The 23,149-nt window shown below is 39.8% G+C and overlaps 1 protein-coding gene across 1 annotated transcript in view; it reads right to left on the minus strand.

Annotated features, from left to right (window-relative positions):
* Positions 1-5,988: 5,988 nt before the first annotated feature.
* LOC126424907 (general odorant-binding protein 72-like) overlaps positions 5,989-23,149 on the minus strand; it is a 67,028-nt gene continuing 49,867 nt past the window's right edge. Inside the window, exons 6-7 of the mRNA XM_050087750.1 lie at positions 13,351-13,415; positions 5,989-6,257 (exon numbers count right to left, since the gene is read on the minus strand). Coding sequence (XP_049943707.1) covers positions 6,240-6,257; positions 13,351-13,415 — 83 coding nt within the window. The 3' untranslated portion in view covers positions 5,989-6,239. The remainder of the gene's footprint in view (positions 6,258-13,350; positions 13,416-23,149) is intronic.

Here is a 23,149-nt window from a genome sequence, read left to right on the forward strand (position 1 = left end):
ATCTATCCCTACACAACCCATGTTTGTAGACCTTTGTCTCATGGCTCATATTTCTGTAATAGGCTGCAGTGCCTCTGGTAGATGCAAGACCTGTACCATACATCCTCCCACCACCACCATCACCACCACCACCCTCTCCAGTCTGATCTCAAACATAATCTATTCCATCAAAGGCAGGTCTACCTCTGAAACCAGTCATGTGATCTACAATATAACCTGCAACCACTGTGCTGCATTCTACGGTGGGCATGACAATGAACAAGCAGTCTGTCTGCATGAATGGCCACCAACAAACTGTGGCCAAGAAACAACTGGACTTCCATGTTGCTGAACACGCCACCAACACGATGTCCTTCATTTCAATGACTGCTTCATAACCTGTGCCATCTGGATCCTTCCCACTGACACTGGCTTTTCTGAATTGCACAGGTAGAAACTATCCCTGCAATATAATGTATGTTCCCGTAAGCCTTCCAGTCTCAACCTTTGTTAGTCATTGTCCTTACCCATCTACCCTCTCCCTTCTTCACATTTCAGCACTACACAGCCCTCTATTTCACCAGCACACCCAATGCTTTTACCTCTCTCCTTTTCTGCTAATACCCCTCTCTCCCTTGCCCTCCATCTAACCTCCCGACTGCACCCAGCTGCCCCGCTCTCCACGTAATCCCTGCATACTCCCAGCAGCTCTTTACCATCCCCCACCCCTGATATCCCTCTGGCCTCTGCCCCAGCCTCCTCCTTAGCCCCACCTATTTGCCTCTACCATAATGCCCTGTTGTTATCATGTATGTATGAGTTGCATTTACATGAGTGTGTGTGTATGTGTATGTTGTCTAATTTTGAAAAGGGCCTTGTTGGCTGAAAGCTAATTGTGTGACAGTGTTTTTGTTGTGCCTTTCTGCAACTCAGCATCTCTGCTATATGGTGAGCATCATATATCCTTTTCATTATATTGTTACATTCCAACCCAAGTTTTCCATTGTTTCATTTTGTAGGGTATAGATGTGGATATAAAAGTAGAAGTAAGTATGTCAGAATATATGAGGATGTGGTGAAATGTAGTGTCTTTGCATTTTTTTCTGTTCTCAATGTCAGGAGAAGTATTACATGTGATGCTTATGACTTGATCAACTTTCCAGCTTTGTTGACAAAAGTTGGAACCCTCTGCCACTAGATGACCTCAAATTGAAGCATATACGATGATAGTGCATAACATAACTACGAGAATACACAAGAAATGGAGTGCTTTATCTGAGTTTCTAACAGCAGAAAAATTTACCTCCAATTGAAATCCGTAGAATAGTGAAAGCTGTGTACAGTAATGATTGTATTGACATCAGTAATGTATGACAATGGGTTATTCGTGCTTGTAATTAAGGGAATGGTGGTTACAGAGCTCAGAGTGGAACATTGTGTACAGCAATCAACAATACTCATCAGAATTGGATTGATGAACTCATTTGAATTGGACTGATGAACTCGTCAGAGAAAATCATTAGAGAACACAATGCAACTCTCAGGTGTGTGTGGAATGTCACAAGAGTGTGTACAAGCCGTCATTGCAGAAATGAAGTACAGAAAAACTGTGTGCTCAGTGGGTGCCTAAAATGTTCCCTCCTGGCATGAAACAGGCAACAGTTGTAGTTGTGTTTTGAGCATGGGGGTGTGGGCTCCTTAACAATATCGTGACATACGATGAAAGCTGGGTTCACTATTTTGACCCAAAAAAACAAGAGGGTATCAATGGAGAGCCACACCAAAAAAGTTCAAGACCATGCCATAATCAGGCAAAATCATGCGTGGTGCATCTGGATTTCATGCCTAAAGGCACAACCATACACTGAGGTGACAAGTCATAGGACAGTGATATGCACATATATAGAAAATGGAACAATCACATACACCAGATATAAAAGGGAGTGCAGTGGCAGATCTGTTGTTAGTGTTCAGGTGATTCATGTAAAGTTTACATCATGATTATGGCAACAATGTGGTAATTAACACACTCTGAATGTGGAATAGTAGTGTTAGACACATACGACATTCCATTTCAGAAATTGTTGGGGTATACAATATTCCATGATTCACAGTGTCAAGAGCATCCCAAGAATACTAAATTTCTGGCTTTACCTCTCAGAATGGACAATGCCAATGTCCTTTACTTAATGACTCAGAGTGTACAGTTGTCAGTACTAACAGACAAGCAACAGTGTATGAAACAATGACAGAAACAAATGTGTGATGTATGATGAATGTATTCATTAGGACAGTTGGCGTTAATGGGCTATGGCAGTGGACAACTGACACAAGTGCTTTTGCTAACAAACATTGCCTGCAGTACCTCTCCTGGGTTCGTGACCATATTGGTTTGGCTCTAGATGACTGGAAAACCCTGGCCTCCATGGTCCCAAGTTGTGAATAAGGTACTGTCCAAGCTGGTGGTGGATCCATGATAGTATGGGCTGTGTTTACATGGAATGGACAGGGTTCTCTGGATGTCTGGCTACTTGGAGACCATTTGGAGCCATTCACAGATCTCATGTTCTGAAACAATGATGGAAATTTTGTGGATGACGTGCACCATGTCTCTGGGCCACAATTGTTCATGATCCATTTGAAGAACATTCTGAACAGTTTGAGCAAATGGTTTGACCATCCCAATTGTCCAACATGAATCCAATGGAACATTTATGGGACATAATTGAGAGGTCAGTTTGTGCTCGAAATCCTCCACCAGTAACACTTTCTCAATTATGGAGTGCTATAGAGGCAGTAGGGTTCAATATTTCTGCAGGGGACATCTAATCACTTGCTGAGTCTATGCCACATCAAGTTACTGCACTATGCTGGTCAAAAGAAGATCCAACATCATATTAGGAGATATCCCATGACTTGTCACCTCAGCATTAACTCTGCAAGGTACTACAAGACCTACAGAAAACTGAAAGCACAAGTCTGAAGAGTACATCAACACATGAAGTAATCTATCCTTCAACATAACAATGCCAGAACACACACAAACACTGTAACATCTGCAACAGTCTGGCACCTTAGGTTCATTGTCATGTCATTCTCCATACATACCAACTTGGCCCCATGTGATTTTTCACCTGTCTCCAAAACTTAAAGAACACCTTCAAGCACTTCACATTGATAGTAGTGCAGAGGTGTGAGCAGAGGCAAGGTGGTTGTGTCAACAAAGTGAAACGTTCTATAATGATAGTATCGACAAACTGGTCCCTCATTGGGAGAAAGGTGTTCATTGTCGGGGTGACTTCGCTGAGAAAGAAATTTGTAGACACGAAAAATAAAGATGCAGACTGTTAATAAAGTTTATTTTGCTTAAAAGCTTTAAGTGTTTTCACATAAAAAATTCAGAAATATTACTTTCCACCACACTCTCGTAGTATACTGTATTTACTGTATTTGTAGACTTGTGGGAAAGAATGGGATGAGGAGCAGAATGTGGAAACTGGCTGAAATGTAGAGAAGTTTGGCAGCTCAGTGAGTGGGGGAATGCTGTCAAAGATATGAGTTTAAGAATAGTGTAAACAGTTTAGTGAAGGTTGGAAGATGTGACAAATTAATTGTAAAGAGTCTGAGGATAAGGCAAATTAGATATGGAACAAACAAAAACTAGTCAGTCATATGAAATATGGCAGAAATTGTTATACTTTCAGATCTCTGACTCATATTATGCAGATTCAGACAAACAATAATGACCTTCTAGCAGCAGAAGTAGACTTTCAGATCTCTGACTTATACTATGCAGATTCAGACAAAAATAATGACCTTTTAGCAGCAGAATTAGACATTAGTTGTCATACACTAAATGAAGCACAGAGAGTAAAATTTCATTGGGTCCAACTGGATAACAAGTTAAACTGAAGTCAACACATGGATAAACTGATCAAGAAACTCATTTCAGAATATTGCACCCTGAGAAACATCTCTCACTTGTTGACCTAAAGATAATAGTGTTGATTTATATTTCATATCTTCACTTTCTATTGCCTTATGGAATTATCTTAAGGGACAGTGCATCCAAAGTAACTGAACTGTTTGTACAGCAGAAGTGAGCAATAAGAATATAGTGTAAAGTACATAAACATATGGTTTATAAATGCTTTGTTAAGGATCTCAGAATTCTCGCACTCACTTCGAGAATACATTTACTCCTTAATGGTGTTTCTTACTGATTATAAAAGTCAGGTTCAGCTCAACTGAGGTTTACACAGTCACAAATACAACGCAGAAATAATTTACAGCAAGCTAGCATTATACCGGTTAGTGCTATTAATGCATATGATACCTAAACCGTAGGGAATGAATTAGGGAGAAAGCTGTTGCATTGGGAAAAAGCTGCTACCTCCTCAGTTTTTCTATACAGCTAATTTTTATCTGCTATTAGTAGCTTAATATTTCCTTGATTACAGCGGCATTTTCTCACATCTGTAAATCCTGAACCTTATTGACAGGACGTTTTTACTTGTTATGCAGATTTAATACAAACACTGTTGCTTGCAATGTAGCTATTACAACTTTTCAGTCCCTGAATATAGATATTAAGATTATTTGTAAAAATACTGCCTTATAAAGTATGTTGTTAATTTTCTTTTTAAGTGATTGGAATTTCCAATTTCTTGATTTATATTGGATGAGAACTTGTTGAATATCTTCCTAGCAGGGCGTATAACTCCAGTGTAAACCCTAAACTAAGAGGCGAAATCTACATCAAAATTAACCCTAAACAAGGAGGCAACATCTACATCAAAATTATTTTTGTGTCTTGTAATAGTGTGTGATGAAAAGTAATGCCTCTGAATGTTTTAAGATTTTTAATATACAACAGATGTTACTAACATTAAACATCTTTATTCTTCATGTCTACATATTTGCAGCCTTCTGAGACTAAAGGGCTCTAAATTGCAGAATGTTTGTGCATGAGAAACAGTGTGCTGTAATCGAGCTTTGGATCTGAAGGCTTCATCCACATGTGGCGACCCTTTCCTTTAACATGACAATGCCAGACCACACACAAGGGCTGCAACGTTTGCAGCAATCCAACTCTTGGGTTTGCTGTCATCATTCATCCCTCATACAGCCTCACTTTTCATCTGTTTCCAAAACTTAAAAAGTCACCTTCAAGGAATTCACTTCGATAGTGATGAAGCGGTGCATGCAGAGGAATTATTATGACCCTTGAAACAAAACCAACCATTCTACAGTGATGGTATCAACAAACTGGCCTCACATTGGGAGAAATGTGTTTGTCTCTAGGGTGACTATATTGAGAAATAAATATGTAGGTATGAAGAGTAAAGATGTACAATGCTAATAAAATCTGTTTTATTTCAAACGGTTTAAGAGTTTTCACACAAAATATTGAGAGGTGTGTCCATATATTTATCATCTTGTATTGCTGCTTGATCTACTTCCATATGTTCCTTCAGAAAGTACAACTATTTTGTCTTTCTATCAGTTTCCAATTACTTTTAGTCAAGACTCTGTAAGAGCTTATTTAGCTAACATGTGGCCATAGGCAGTATACTACAGTTAATTTTGTTTATTGCTTCATTCTTGCATGACTCACAGCCTTGGATCTCTGCAGATTATCCTTCAGCCTTTATGTTCCATATATATTATGTGAATGAGCAAATGAAAGACTGAGTGGGTGGTCTCATTCAGTATGTGATTTAATACTTATCCTTAACTCAAAGTTCTTTCGTGTGCCCACAACAGTTCTACTACACTGCTGGAGATAAACACATATTTGACTATCTTACACAATGCTATCTGATAGAACAAAGTGTACTCATTTTCAAACTGACAATGCTTGTTTACAGCTTTCCCCAGAACACCCTCTTTGTGCTTCAATAAAATAACATTTGCTGTATTACATTGCTAGTTCAACACAATATAAAACATGGAGAATTTATAATAGTAAAATTCTGTCCATTATACCATTTAGAAAAAAAACAGTAATTAATTTAATGGAGTCAGCTCTTTATTTTTTATGTTTTCATGTGGTCATCACATATTTGGCATGCATAACATATTTACATACATATTAATGTTGGTATATTGTTCACTTTTGGAATTACCATCAGGTGATCACTGTGACTCATGCTACAAGAAAAGATAGAAAATACTGTCTCAGTCAGCTGGTGTAATTAATGCTGCTACTTCACTGGAATGAAAGATGAAACCTTGTGATGCTTGGCAGGTAGTGCACATCATGGGAACAAGAAAATCTAGAAAAGAAAAAGAAAAAAAGTACCATTAGTAAAACCTTCTTGTAAGAACTGAAATGTTCAGTGTGTAGAACAAAACAAGAACTAGAGTAATTTAATTAGAAAATATTAGACTTAAAAAAGATATTTAGCATGAGCTTAAGTGTTCTAGATATTGTTCCTCCTTTTATTTTATTTTGCTCATTCCTTGACATACAAACTTTATTTTATATGGTAAGGTTTTCAGGGTATATAATCAGTAGATTTTTGAGAGTCCAACCAAGCTGACAGTTTTGTCTTTATGTACAGTATTTTGATGACTGATTTGTTTGTCCATCTGATTACAGACTGCATCAAGAACAACTAAGATCCTTATTTACAATAGCTGAGAAAACTGGTTTGGCCACTCATCAAAAACTGTACACGAAAATTGAAATTACCAACTCACCTGGGAAATTAAAAATACACTGTCACTTATCTAATGTTAAGTATTATGGAACCAACTACAGTCTAAAGCTCAGAAGGAAATTAAAAATAAACTGTCACTTATCAATGTTAAGTATTATGGAACCAACTACAGTCTAATGCTCAGAAGGAAATAGTATGCACTTAAATCAAAATGGAAAGAAAATCAATCAATTCTTGTATTACTGGTTTAGAGATGCAATTAGTCGATGACTATCACTGAAAAAGTGAAGTGCAGAGTATCTTTATTTTCTGAACTCATGTTTGCATTGTGTACTTGTGGTTTTCACCAGTGCATTACATGTTCCTTTTGGCAAGTATCTTATTGTAGAGTTGCACATACTTAATTGGTGATTTAATAATGTGTGTGGTTTTAATATCACTTGTACTTTACTGTGGATCGAAGTACCCACAAGCAGTGGCTTCGAAGAAGGCGATGGATGATCAGAAACACATTACACAAAAGGAACATATGGTGACCTTATTAGTTAATGGCAAGCCTACAAAAGTTTCCATCGAACATTTCAAGCCGGCCTGTCTGCTTCAGGAGGATGACACTGCTAGTTAGGCTCTCTGTTGTCACCTGATGCCTATGTGTTATCATGTAGCAGTGCACACGCCTATGCTGTTCACCAGACCAGTCTCTACATCCAGTGCCTACATCAACTGATGCAGATGCTGATGAGACTACGTCATCGACTGATGAGTCTCCATGGAGCACTCACCCAGTTTCTCCTGTTGTATGTCCAGTCTGCAAGAGGGCTGGCAGGATTGTATGGCACAAATCCTCTTCATCCCAGAAACTCCACTCTATGAGGGGGAGGGAGGCGGGGGGGGGGGGGGGGGGGGGGGGGGCTGTGCGAGGACACAATTAGTCAAAGACTGAGAAGTGAAGTGCAGAGTATTTTTATGTACTTAACTCATATTTGCTTTGTCGCGTTTTCCCTGCCAGTGCATTGCATGTTTTGTTTAGTGAGTACCATCTTTGTAGTGTTACATGTATTCAACAGGCAGTTTAATAAAGTGTATGATTTTAATATTGTTTATGCTTTGTTGTGGATTATGTTTCTGATGATCACGGCACATGCAGTTTGGAAAAAAGTGCACTGAAGCAAGATGTTGTTGTCCTGAAGATTTTTAATCTCCATCCTTTGATCTTTATATACTTAGTGAAGTATGCTACAGAACAATGAAGGATAATGGCAGAGTAGAGTGTACAGTAAACTTCACCAAAACATGACAGCCTAACTGTTTATAAATAACAATCATGAAAAATGTCTTTCCTGGGATCTGCCACAGTGCTGCAAATTGTCCAAGTAAATTGTCTACCCACAGGCTAGAAAATAATGGAATGCAAGACACAATGGCAAAATTTTTTCCATTTGATTTACAATTATCTTAAATTAAGTGTTGATTCTTATTTTTTCACATTTGTTGGCTTCTTATTCTGCAAACAGTCTTTCATGCATCAAGATTCTCCCATTTTTTGTTCATTAGATAACTTTATTCTTACACTGCTACAGCTGAAGTCACTAATGCAAGGAGTAGTCATAAGGTTTTAATTTTCACCTCTTTGAAGAAACACACATTGTGACTATATAATTTGCTGATGGTGTTAATCCTCTGCATATCTGCCATGTATTGTGACACATTCTTACCAATTGTGGATTGCTTTGTGGACACTTTGGTTGTGGAAGTAAGGGTGGAGAGAGGCACTAATTGACAGTGCAGAGAAATTACATATGTGACTGTGTCTTGTGCAGAATGAACTGACATGTTGTCGTGGAGCAAATACACCTAGATGACCAGCTGCCTGTCATGCCCACCTACAAACTTGCCATGCTGTTTGGTGTTATGTTTGTTTGACAGTTTTCCTCTTATGACTGTACTATCTTAGGACCACATCTTGGTAGTCCCAAAAGACACTCAGTGTACCCCGCCTGGTCACAATCAGGTCCTCACCTTTTTCAGCAGAGGGGAATCCACATATTTCCACTGCTTGCTTTGCTTCTTTGTTTTGCATTAAACTAATACATCCAGCACTTGTCCATGGTGATTAGGTGGCTAAAGCAATCATCTTGATTGGCCTAACACAGCTTCAACATTTCTGTTGCTACCCTGTTCCATCGAGGTTTTTGAATGTGCATGAGAAGTTGCAGAACCCGATGAGGGGCAAGCTTCCTCTTGTTCAAAATATCCTATGAGATTTTGAAAACTGATCTGTGGCTAAATTTCACGTTTTTCACTGTGGGCTGGATTATGATGTGCTGTGATGTATCGTTCCTGATTACTAGACTTTGCACAAATGCCCAGCACTAAACCCCAAACTTCTGGTGTCTCAGGGAGTGAGGACTCAAGCACAGTCTATAGTTAACCTTCTTTCGATGGGTATGATAAGCTTGGTGCATCCCTCCCCTGCCTTTCACACTTCGTGCCCATCTCTTTGATTATCATCAACAAGAGAAGACAGTTTGTAGGTTGTCTACCATGCACTATTTGGGTTTGCCATGAGATATGAACTGATCTTACAGGGAAATATTTCAGAGTACTATGAAACTAATAGGGAAACATTCCACGCGGGAAAAATATATTTATTTTCTTTTTTCTCCCGACCTGGTACAGAAGCAAATAACCAGAGCCACTTCCTTATCCCCTCAAACCCAGAACCTCCCACAGAAGAACCACAAAAGTGCCCCACTTGTGACAGGATACTTCCCGGGACTGGATCAGACTCTGAATGTGGCTCTCCAGCAGGGATACGACTTCCTCAAATCCTGCCCTGAAATGAGATCCATCCTTCATGAAATCCTCCCCACTCCACCAAGAGTGTCTTTCCGCCATCCACCTAACCTTCGTAACCTCTTAGTTCATCCCTATGAAATCCCCAAACCACCTTCCTTACCCTCTGGCTCCTACCCTTGTAACTGCCCCCGGTGTAAAACCTGTCCAATGCACCCTCCCACCACCACCTACTCCAGTCCTGTAACCTGGAAGATGTACACGATCAAAGGCAGAGCCACATGTGAAAGCACCCACGTGATTTACCAACTGACCTGCCTACACTGTGAAGTTTTCTATGTGGGAATGACCAGCAACAAACTGTCCATTCGCATGAATGGACACAGGCAGACAGTGTTTGTTGGTAATGAGGATCACCCTGTGGCTAAACATGCCTTGGTGCACGGCCAGCACATCTTGGCACAGTGTTACACCGTCTGGGTTATCTGAATACTTCCCACTAACACCAACCTGTCAGAACTCCGGATATGGGAACTTGCCCTTCAGTATATCCTCTCTTCTCGTTATCCGCCAGGCCTCAACCTCCGCTAATTTCAAGTTGCCGTTGCTCATACATCAGCTGTCTTTCAACAATATCTTTGCCTCTTTACTTCCGCCTCAACTGACATCTCTGCCCAAACTCTTTGCCTTTACAAATGTCTGCTTGTGTCTGTGTCTGTGTATGTGCGGATGGATATGTGTGTGTGTGCGAGTGTATACCTGTCCATTTTTCCCCTTAAGGTAAGCCTTTCCGCTCCCGGGATTGGAATGACTCCTTACCCTCTCCCTTAAAACCCACATCCTTTCGTCTTTCCCTCTCCTTCCCTCTTTCCTGACGAAGCAACCATTGGTTGCGAAAGCTAGAATTTTGTGTGTATGTATGTGTTTGTTTGTGTTTCTATTGACCTGCCAGCACTTTCGTAGAGTACTATGAAAGTTTTATATTAGAGAAATAAGCTATGCAAAGAATGCCATCTAAGAAGGAAGATGAAAAATGTAAACTGCAGTTCCAATTGTTCAATATCCTACCACTGCCATGCATTTATATACCGAAACACATTAATTATACAAAAAGCACTTAGAATGCTTACACAAAAATATCTAATTCCCCTCCCCCCTGAAACTATAAATAAAATGCAATTACAAGTTATAACATATAACTCAAAAGTATATAAAAATGATGTCAAATGTATTGGAATAAAAATATACACTCATCTTCTAGCAAACAACATATTAATCAACTGTTCAATAAAGAAGAATCAAAATAAACAAACGGCTATTAACTCATTGTTTCTATTCTACTAATGAATTTCTAGAAACAAAATTGTAATCTTCAAAAAATCTCAAACTTCTCTCAGTATGTGTTGTGTGCTCTTTCTAATCACATAGATACAATATTTTATGTGGCATGTTTCTTTGTGAAGCTGAAATGTTACAGGTAAAATTTTTCTGTACAGTTAGGGAAACCCACAGCTTCACACATGTAAGTCTAAGTATCTACAGCTGGATATCTTGCCTACTGTGGCAGTAATTTTGTTTACAGCCCAATGTGTATAGTTATGATTAAAATTCAGAGAATAACGTTAAGTAACTGAATATCACCACTTTCATATAACTTAAATGATTTGGGCAGTGCATGCCAGGGAAGTTCTCCGGAGGCTTGAATCTTATCTGTTTCATATTTAATTGGTGTTTGGAGTGACATCTCATGGCAATGATGGGAGGTGTGAGCTGCTGCACTGCCCGGTCTGTCCAATTACAGTGTCAGAAGGGCATGGTTCACACAACCACAATAGAGTTTGACGTGAGCTGAGCCACTTTCCCATTGTCCAACTACAGTGTCAGTCCAGTGTGAGCAACATTTTCTGTGTGACCTTTTCTCACACTAACTCTATACCAAACGCTGTGATCTAATCAGCTTATTATCTGATTCGTACTGCATTGCAGGTCATTCAGGAAGCCAGCAGTAGCTCTCACCAGCCAGCCAGTAGTGGTAACTCATACCAGTCTGGCACTACGGTCGGTGCCGAAACACCTTCCTTGTGAATCAGACTCTCTATTAGTGGATACTGTATCAAAATCTCGATAGTAGTTCCTGAGGTTATCCCAAAAATACAAACAGGAACTGTGGCTTTAATTTATACTGGATGTCTCACAAAGGTGTTTACACTGTTTGAATCTTAATAACTGAGAAGGTATTAATGAAAACCTATTGCAATTATGCTTATATGGTGCTCTCTTGAATAGTGTGTGTAGCCATTCATTTGTTTTTCTTCTGTTTGTTTTTGACTGCCAGTAACTACACATAAATAACAAAATGGCTGGAAACTTGTTCTTCAAGAAAAGGAAGTGGATTTTAAAATGTTACTGGAAACGTGAAAACATGAAAGAAGTGTAGAGATGATGTTGGGCACATTTTGATATTACACCACTGTTACATATAGTACCAACAAAATTACATGGCAAATTTGTGAGGGAAGGAAGTTTGTGTGATTTGAAGAAGGGAGTTGTGGTAGGATGAAATCAGTAGTGGATGAAAGAGATGTGAATGTAGTGGTACAAGCTTTCACAAGATCCCCAAAGAAGTCCACACATCAAGCTGCATGTGAAGCAGATGTATGCAAATTGATTTTTAAATCCAGCAAAGAGAAAACCCTACATTTCCAGGTTGCTTCATATGATGAATGAGAAGGACACAGATAGGCACCTCATATTTCGTGAATGTATTTGCAATAATGAACAGTTGACTGATGTTATTGTTTGGTCTGATGAAGTGACATTTAAATTGAATGGAACCATCATTCACCATAATTATGGGCGAGAGACAAGCCCCACATTACAAAAGAATGAGCTGATAATCTGGGGTACGGCATGTCTGTCAGGGGACTTGTGCGATGCCCCCCCCCCCCCAACTTTTTTAAAAAATAACAATGACAGGGATAAAGTACATTACCATGTTACGGGAATGAATTGTACCAGCTGTTCACCGAGCTTTTTCCAACAAGACAGTGTCGTAATTCCTGAACGAAATATTTGCTGAGAGGGGAAAGGTCAAAAAGGAAGTGCTGAGTTTCCACCCAGATTTCCCAATCAAACACTACTGGACTTATTCCTGTGTGGTACTCTATGCCACAAAGCCACGTATGCTGGATGACTTGAGAGAGGTGACTGTGTCTGCCTGTGAATCCATTCCAATGTCAACCACAACGCATGTGTGTTGATCTGTTCTGCAGTGTTGCAAACACAATATTGCGTGTGATGTATAGACTACACATTGCAAGAAGACAAATATTCTGCTGTGAGGAAACATTATTTATGATAGATACATGTAAGCCTTATATCACAAAATAGATTAGATGATCTCACTTTTCTGTTCAGTTGACAAGTTACTGCTTTAAGGGGCAGTGAAAGAAAATGCTAACCCTCAACTTAGTAAGGGTCACTTGATGTGTTGCATTTTCGAGTGGACCACACACTGATACAGAATAGGTCCCTAAGAATTGCTAAAAAGCATTGTCTAGTACATAAATTGTTGTTCATTATTGTATTTATGTTCTTGTCTTTGAATTTAACCAAACATTTAACACACAATGTCTCAAAATATGGTCCTGTGGGTTAGCACTTCCATCCACCGACCCAGTCAATCAGTAACTTGTCAGCGGAACAGGAAAGTAAAATCATCTAATCTATTTTGTGACATAAGGGTTAAATGTCTCATAATAAATTAAAATCATGGTCTCTGTGTTTCCTTGTGGTAGGATATTTTTCTTCTGACAATGTCTAAAAGTACTGCCCTGCTTCACAGGGTTAAAATCTGAAACTCTTTCACTGATGTATTCTCAAACTTTTATAATGAACCTCAGTCACTCACCTCTTTGTCAGCTTCATAACTGCATTTAGTCAATTGATACGCCATTTCACAGTCATCTTCTCCAACTGTAACAAAAACAATCATTTGCAGTAATTATGTTATGTACATATTCCTGATGCCAAAACCATATCAGGCTTAAGCACGGGAATAATAAGACCACAAAGAAATAATCACAATATTTTAGGAATCTTAAGCAAAATGCCAAACTGAATAATGAATCAAGAGGTTTTTGTATTTTTTTTTTCTTTTCAGATTAGCCCCTTTTCTACTAATTTTAGTATTTTAAATTTAGCCAAATAGATCACAACAGTCTAACAACAGCTGATAATTAAATCAGATTCTAAGAAATGCTTCGCTTTATTAATCCACTAGCTGATAAACGTGACATTGCCCAGGCGTTCATTTTACCACTTTTCTATTAGAAACGAAAACAAAAAAATAAGTGTGTTTGTAGTGTAATACAAAAAATTTCATTTCCTTGTATTCATGAAAACACTTGTGAAATTATGAAACAGTCATATAAAGAAATATGCATGATGTACAAATGTACAAACAAATGTATGTGTATGTACAGTACTGAAATTAAGAAATATAATGTGCAAATACAAATTCTCTCTAATGTTTATTTAACTCATAACTTGATTATAAACAATATTTATAGCTACATGCCCAGGAGCTATGAGGAATACATTCTTGGGTGAGCTCGCACTTGAGCAAGCAAAATAAAGTTGTCAGTGGGAAACACATGGAGATGTCAAATCCACTCCACAGTATTTAATACATTGTGCCTGAGACTTGTTAATTATAATGACAAATGCAAGTCTCACTGGAAACTGCCATTTCTTGAAATGAAAGGTGAGACCTGTCAGAGTAAGAAGTATCTTTTGAACTATGTGTTGTACAGTGATATATTTGTGTAGGTACATTCAGCAACATATGTGGATACTATCTGCGAAATATCTTACAAAAAGAGTTAGAAGCAAAGAAGTAATAAAGTTATGTATCATTCACAATGTGGCAGTTTTTGAATGAACTCAGTGACATGATAATGAAATGACCGCATGTCATTGTTTGTTCGAAGGTCCCAGCCAGGGAAGTTTGTCTGCCAGGTTGCAAGTCTTACTTCAGTCAATACCACATTGGGCAATTGGAGTGTCAATGACGATGATGATGAAAGGATGATGAGGATAAGACAACACCCTGAGCACAACCGGAGAGATCTCCAATCCACTGTGGCATCAAACCTGGGCCTGCTGCCTGTAGGCAAACACATTACCACTCAGCTAAGCAGGTGGACACTCAGTGACATATCTCCTAATCTATGTGTCATGTAGTGGCATAAAATACATACGTACATTTTTCAACAATGGAAAATCCAGGATGGAATGTAACAATACAATGAAAAGGATAGTTGCTACTCATCATATAGAGGAAGTGCTCAGTTGCAGATAGACACAACAAAAAGACTGTCAGAAAATGAGCTTTTGGCCAACAAGGCCGTTGTCAGAGATAGAACATGCACATGACCACAGTCTATGACTGCTGAGCAGTCCGAGACTGTGGTCATGTGTGTGCGAGTTCTGTTTGCATCAGTGTGTGTGTGTATGTTGTATCTCTGACAAAGGCCTTGTTGGCTGAAAGCTCATTTTCTGACAGTCTTTTTGTTGTGTCTATCTGCAAGTCAGCATCTCCCCTATATGGTGAGTAGCAACTATCCTTTTCATAATACACACATTTTTATCATATATATTGCTACTTGGAATATTCCACATTGCTGAAGGTTATCTCTCATGAGTGGATCTGTGGAAGACGATGACTTAATAAAAGAAAATACACTGCTTTTTATTAAGTATGAATCATGTGGATAATCGATGCTACACAATGACAGAGTCATTCAGAGAGGGTTTTTTTTTTTTTTTTTTTTTTTTTTTTTTTTTTTTTTTTTTTTTTTTTTTTTTAAGAGGAAAGAACTGCAATGCAGCTACCAAACATGTTTATTTTACATACCCATTATAGAAAAGTTTTGTTAGTGATATGGCACGTACTGGTGCTCATCATAAAATTGCTTGACAAACAGTAAACATAGTAATGTGCTGTAAACAGACAGGTGTTAACAGACATAGGTAAATATTTTCTTTGAATAATGTCAGGATCATCAAGGAAATATGAATCTAAAATAATAGAGATTTAGTATAGCTGAGAAAGCAGCAGCTTTCAATGTGTGTTTCTTTGGTAATATCAAGAATAGCATTACGCAGAACTGTGACAGTTTACTGTTAATACAGCTCAGATTAAAATTCTATGATCTGATTGAGTTTCGCTAATGTTTACCATCACTCATTCCACATTCTTGAAGATTTTACTTCTTGATGGGATCACCAGAATATGATGAACAAATGAATGAATGAACGTTATACCTCCAGTTCGCATTGCATTGAAAATGGAGCAGTAATAGTACTGTGAAACCAATATGCCAAACAAATATATACCGACTAATAAAAAGAAGCACCCAGAAAGGGCTTCTCCTTCTTGACAGGACCTTCAGAATATTTTGAATGAATTAACACTATACCTCCGTTTTGTATTGCACTGAAAATGGAGCAATAATGCTTTGAAACCAATGTGAAAAATAAAAATACACTGCCTGTCAAAGAAGGTTAAGCACCCAGAAGGGTGGGAAGAAATGAAATGAAACTTCAGGAGTTGTGAGGGTATGCGATGTTATTCCAGTGATTACAAAATTGTGTCAAATTTACAAAGAACTTGCAAGTATGAGCGCACTTATCAATTTGATGTAGCACCCCTCTGGACCAGCATTGGGAAAGGCATCATAAAGCTGTTGTATCCTCTGATGAAGGAAGCCAGCCCATAACTGTTATAACTGGACCTTGATGTCCTGGATACTTCCACTCAGATGGGGTTGATGTGTGAGTTGACTCCACACAGCCTCTATTGGAGACAGATCTCAGGATTCTGCTAGTCATGAGAGTATCCCACCATCATGCAGACAGGTTGTAGAGACACGTGTCATACAGTCCTTTTGAAAAATGGCACCACAATACTGTCACATGAGAAATAACACATTGGTGAACAGGTTGTCCATGATGTACCATCAATCACTGCCAGCTGTGGACCTAAAGTCATATCCACTGATTCCCCACACCATGACGCAGGAATAGCAGAGCTGTGCCTCCCCAAAACATTGGAAGAATAGGACCTCTCCACAGGGAGCTGCCATATGCATTGACAGTGGTCATCGGGGATAGTGCAGAATTGTGATTCATCTCTGAATACAATGTAATGCATTCATCAGTAGTCCATCCTTCCTGATCATGGCACCACTCAGAACACTGCCGACCGAGTGAAGTGGTGCAGTGGTTAGCACACTGGACTCACATTCAGGAGGATGGTTCAAATGTGCATCCAGCCATCCTGACTTAGGTTCTCCATGATTTCTCTAAATTGCTTTGGGTAAATGCTGGGATGGTTCCTCTAATTTTATGGGACAGATGACCTTGCTGTTCGGTCCCCTCCCCCAACTCAACCAACTAAACACAGTCATCTGACAGAGCAATAATTCTGTCATCTGCCTGCCTATAGTCCTCAGTCAATGGTGCATGGTGACACAGAATGTTGCAGGGTGTGCACTACTTATTCTTGAATGGCAGATGCAGATGTGAAGGCATTATGATGGGTGCAGTGCACAATACAGTGATCCTCCCTTGTGATAGTCACATGTGGTCAATTGGAAACTGGATGATGAATATCCCTGCAGTCAAATCTCCATGCAGTCCACTGCTGGGCCACTGTCACCTCTGAATGTCCAAAAAATCTTGATATTGGATGATTTGATTGGTTGACTGGCATCTTTCAAACTCTGTCAGGTGATGATAATGCTTTCTCACATGGGTATGCAACATATGCAAGTCTTTCACAGTGACTACTCAATACCTGACACAATTCACACTCCTTGTACACCCTACCAGCCTGCATCTGGTGTGTGAGTGTGGTGTGTCCTTCCATAATGACATAAGGATCATTTTTTCTGGTAACTCACAAGCCAAGTTACAGTGTTCTGAGTCCAAAAGCATGCAACATGAAGTATTTGTGGTGTGAACTCAAGAAAATACTGCAGACGCTTGTTCAAGGAACTGCTGTTACTAACTACTGCTTCTCAATATATTTATCCTGTAATGAAATTGGTTATAAATAATATACCTCTTTTGAAGCCCACAGACCAGTTCAAGGAATTAATACTAGATGTAAAAATGATCTTCACGAAGACTTAAAGTCACTTACTTTGGTCTAGAAAGATGTACATTATTCGGGAACACACACTTTCAGTAACATACCAGAAGCCATAATTTAACTACCTATAAAGTTCAGTTTAATGGGAACTTATAGGATTTATTGGTTGCCATCTCCTCCTACTTTATTGACAAATTACCTAATAGAGGTTACTGATCTGTATGTAAAGGAGAGTCAAATGAAAACCTTAAATATTAATATTTTTATTGAACAAAAGTGGACCACAAATGTATCATTTTTTGACATAGTCTCCTTGCCATTCAGCACACTTCCTCCAGCATGTAGGAAGTGCATGGATTCCCCTGGAAGAAAAAACAATTCCTTTTGTCATGTGCACAGCTGCACCCCTTCATCAGAATGAAGTTTCTTTTTTCCTGCCATCTCTTTGAGTGATCCAAACATGTGGTAATCACTAGGTGTGAGGTATGGTGAGTATAGCAGATGTGATAGAATATCAAAGTGCAGGTCATTGATGGCAGCAAGTATTGCATGGGCAGTATGAGGCCAAGCATTGTCATGTAGCAAAATGACACCTGCAGTCAGAAGTACAAGTTGCTTGAACTTAATGGAGACTGAAGCTGATTTTTTTAACGTTTGGAATGTGACACACTCATGATGGTGTTTCCCCTAGTTGTATAGTGTTAGAAGACAATGCCTAGTCCATCCCAAAAGAGAGTCAGTAAAGCCTTCCTTGCAGATGGCTGCGTCCAGAACTTCTTGAGTTTTGATGACGATGAATGGTAACACTCCTTGCTTGCTCTCTTTGTTTTGGGTTGGTGGCAGCATACTCAGGTTTCATCTCCACAGGCATCAACATGTTGCCCTTTCAGTTCTGGAGTGAGCTGCCATAGCACCTATTTTGCAGACAGTATGACACTATGAATGATGTGATGTGCTGTGCCTTGACTAATGTTCAGATTTGAAGCTATTTCATTCACCATCACATGGCAGTGTTCCATCACAATAGCCTCCATCTACTGCAGTAGACTCTGATGTCACTCCACTCACATACTTGCTGCAGTAACAGACATGCATCACCATACTGGACCTCCATTTGCCAATTGATTTCAGTATGTTTCGTACCTTCACTATCTCAGAAAATGTATGACAGAACTCTGTGCTTCCTTGGTGCACGTCGCAAGTGGGGCAGTCATTTTGAACTGGTATCATGGCCATGTTTTGCTTGTCCATAGTATGCTGCCACCTGTAGTGCATTCCTTACATCACTGGCAACAGTCTGCCAGAACAATGACACAAAATGTTAATTTTTAATTACACTTTTGAGGTTTTCATTTGATTCCCCTCTACATATCATTAATAATATTAAATAATGTAAGCCTGCCCGGATAACCGTGCTGTCTAACGCGCTGCTTCCCGAGCAGGAAGGCGTGCCAGTCCCCAGTACGAATCCGCCAGGATTTGTCTCGAGATCCGGTGTGTCAGCCAGCCTATGGATGGTTTTTAAGGTGGTTCTCCATCTGAATTAGTGAATGTGGGTTGGTTCCCCTTATTCCACCTCAGTTACACTATGTCAGCAATTGCTGTGCAAACACTGTCTCCACGTACACATACACCATAATTACTCTGCCACGCAAACATTTGGGGTTGCACTCATCTGGTATGAGGTGAGACGTTCCGGGAGGAGGGGGCGGGGGGGGGGGGGGGGGGGGGTCAACTGGGGGTTGAACCACACAATAAGCCTGGCTTCAGTGTGGGCCAACAGCAGGGTGAATGACTGCTGCGACCTGTTGTGGTGTTGTGGACCACTATGGGCTATGGCAGGACGAAGCCTCTTCATCCCTTCTAGGCCCCCGTTTCAATACACAATATACAGTATGAATAATGTAAGTATTTCATAAAGTATGACTTATGTACATCTTCAGCACGTTAATGTGATCAAAGTAAGTAAGTTTTGAACACAAATTTTTCTCTGTGATCATGCATGGTTACAACAGCCTAAGAATTATTATATGCAGCTCAGTGTAATGAATATCTACATTTTGTGACAAATTTGTTACTACATTTTAAACAAAAATATGTCGAAGATTGTTTGGCTTCTTCCACATACACATGGACTGCGGATCTGGAATCTCTTGAAGGTACATTAGCATACCTTATCTTTTTTCTTTGTAAATATATATTGTATATTTATGTTTTAGAACATGTTCCACATCCTAGGAGATCATTCATTGTGGGTCTATGTAATGAAAAGTACATCTAATCCAATCAGTAACTGGGAAGGAGTGTGACAGGTTTGTATTCTATCCCTGATGTTGTTCAGTCTATACACTGAGCAAGTTGTGAAGGAAATAAAGGAGATGCTTCAAAAGGGAATTAAAGTACAAGGAGAAAATATCAAGACACTGAAGTTTCCCAATGACATTGTAATTTTGTCAGACATCAAGATCAGTTTAACTGAATCAATAGTCTCTTGAAATGAGATTATAAGAGGTCAAAAAAAGCAAAACAAGGATGACGGAATACAGTCAAAATAAATCACATGATGCTGAGGGTATTAGATTAGAAGATGATACATTATAATTGATTAGTTTTGTTATCTGGGCAGCAAAATAAGTGATGGTGGTAAAAGCAGAGAGGACATACACTGGGCTGACAAAAGTCAGAGATAACTCTTAATACTGTGTCAGACCTTCTTTTTCCCAGTGTAGTGCAGTAGCTCAACATGGTATGGGCTCAACAAGTTGTCAGAAGTCCCCTGCAGAAATATTGAGCCATGCTGCCTCTACAGTTGCCCATAATTGTGAAAGTGTTGCTGGCGCAGGATTTTGTGCATGAACTGACTTCTCAATTATATCCTATAAATGTTTTATGGGATTCATGTCAGGCACTTGAATTATCCAGAATGTTCTTCAAACCAATTGCAAACAACCATGGACCAGTGATATGGCATATTGTTATCCATAAAAATTGTCATCATTTTTTGGGAACATGAAGTCTTTGAATCACAGCAAATGTTCTCCCAATAGCCAAACATAACCATTTCCAGTCAATGATCAGTTTAGTTGTACCAGAGGACCCAGTTTATTCCATGTTAACACAGCCCACACCATCTGCAGTCAGCAGCAGCTAGCACAGTGCCTTGTTGACAACCTGGGTCCATGGCTTCATGGGGCCTGCACCACACTTGAACCCTATCATCAGCTCTTACCAACTAAAATGAGAACTCATATAACCAGGCCACTGTTTTCCAGTCATCTAGGATCCAACTGATATGGTCACGAGCACAGGACAGGCGCTGCAGGTGATGTTGTGGTGTTAGAAACGGCACTTGCATTGGTCTTCCACTGCCATAGCCCCTTAACACGAAATTTCGCCACACTGTTCTGACACATACATTCTGCGTATGTCCCTCATTGATTTCTGCAGTTATTTCGTGCAGTGTTGCTTGTCTGTTAGCACTGACAACTCCATGCTAACTGTGCTGCTCTCAGTCGTTAAGTGCAGGCCATCAGCCACTGGGTTTTCCATGGTGAGAGGTAATGCCTAAAATTTGGTATTATCAGCACACTCTTAACACTGTATGTCTCAGAGTATTGAATTCCTCAATGATTTCTGAAACAGAATGTCCCATGAATCTAGCTCCAACTACCATTTCATGTTCAAAGTTGATTAATTCCCATTGTGTGGCCACAGTCATGTTGGAAACCTTTCCACATGACTCATTTGAGTACAAATGACAGTTCTGTCAATGCACTGTCCTTTTGTACATGATACTGCAGCCACCTGTATATGTCCATATCACTATACCATGGATTTTGTCACCTCAGTGTAATTTCAAATGATTGAACATCTTTTCTGAAGTTACTTGTCTGGAGTGTTCAAACAATAAGGGAATAGAAAACTCTGAAATATGGTTGTCCAGGAAAGTGCTGAGCATTAGACGGGTGGACTGGATAACTAAGGAGTTACTATTGAACTGAATCAAGGGGGAAAGAAATTGATGTCACAAGTTGACTGAGGCATCAAGGAGTCTTTCAGTTTGATAATGGAAGGAAGTGCGGGGACTAAAAATTGTGGAGGCAGACTAAGGTTTGACTACATTAAACATATTGAAATAGTTGTAGGTTCCAGTAGTTATGCAGAGATGAAGAGGCTTGCAAAGGATAGGCCAGCATGGAGAGCTTCATCAAACCAGTCTTTTGGACTGCAGATCACAAAAATAACTTAGATCAATACAAGTAAATTTTAAATCTACATTATTTTCATTCTGGTGTTCAAAAAACCAATATGTTTATAGGTTGTGGCTGGTTCAGATTTACTGATGAAATCTTCATGAACTCAAGCCCAAGATACACTATCTTCATTTCTTCACAACCTCACCACCTTCTCTCCCATATGCTTTACCCGGTCGTCCTCAGCCGCTTTCCTAGATGTTGACCTTCTCCCTCTGATGGCTCCATCCATACCTCTGTCCACATTAAACCCACCAACTACCAACAGTACCTGCATTCCAACAGCTGTCATTCCTTTCAGACTAAAAAATCCCTCCCATACAGCCTGGCCACACAGGGACTGCATATCTCTGGTGACAAGAACTCCATTTCCAACATGCTGAAGGTCTCACCAAGGCCTTCAAAGATGGGCACTACCCCCAGGTCTGCTTGTGGAAGCAGATCTTTGCCACTACTCCTCACACTCTCAATTCTCTCACCACTCCCAAGAACCAGCCACAAAGGAATGCACCCTTTGTCACCCAGTACCACTCCAGACTGAAACAACTGAACCATTTCCTTCACCAGAGCTTTCATTAACTATTATTGTATTCTGAAATGATGGAAATCCTACTTGAGATCCTTCCCAGCCCTCCTAAAGTCATGTTCCATGCCCCCCCCCTCTCCCCCATCCTCCACAATATCATAGTCCATCTCTGTGCCACTTCTGTTCCCACCCCCTTGCCACAAGGATCATATTCCTGTAGAAGACCCAATCCATCCAACCAACATTTCCTATTCCAATCCTGTTACAGGCTTATCAGAGGCTGGGCCATCTGTGAAAGCTGCTATGTCATGTACCAGCTCTGCTGCAGCCATTGCATAGCTTCTTATTTTGGTGTGACTACCAAGCGGCTGACCATCAAGATGAAAGGCTACTGCCAAACTGTGGCTGAGAGCAAAGTAGACCATCCTGTAGCACAACATGCAGCTGAACATAACATTCTTGATTGCAATGGCTACTTCATTATCCGAGTCATCTGGATCCTTCCCTCCACCACCAGCTTTTCTGAACTGTGCAGGTGAGGGTTATCCTTACATTCTCTGCTCCCATGAGTATCCTGGTCTCAACCTATGGCAACATACTGTCCCCACAACCTCCATCCAACAGTTTCCATCCCCTCTGTTCTATCACCTCCTCCCCATTCTCATCTTCCACATTCCATGTGTGTCATCCTTTGCCAATGCATCCACCCATCTTTCCCCACCCCTCTCCTTTTTCACTCTGTTTTCCCCACCTCCTCACCCCACAACCTCTG

This window comes from Schistocerca serialis, chromosome 10 (assembly GCF_023864345.2).
Source record: "Schistocerca serialis cubense isolate TAMUIC-IGC-003099 chromosome 10, iqSchSeri2.2, whole genome shotgun sequence".
NCBI classification, from domain to species: domain Eukaryota; kingdom Metazoa; phylum Arthropoda; class Insecta; order Orthoptera; family Acrididae; genus Schistocerca; species Schistocerca serialis.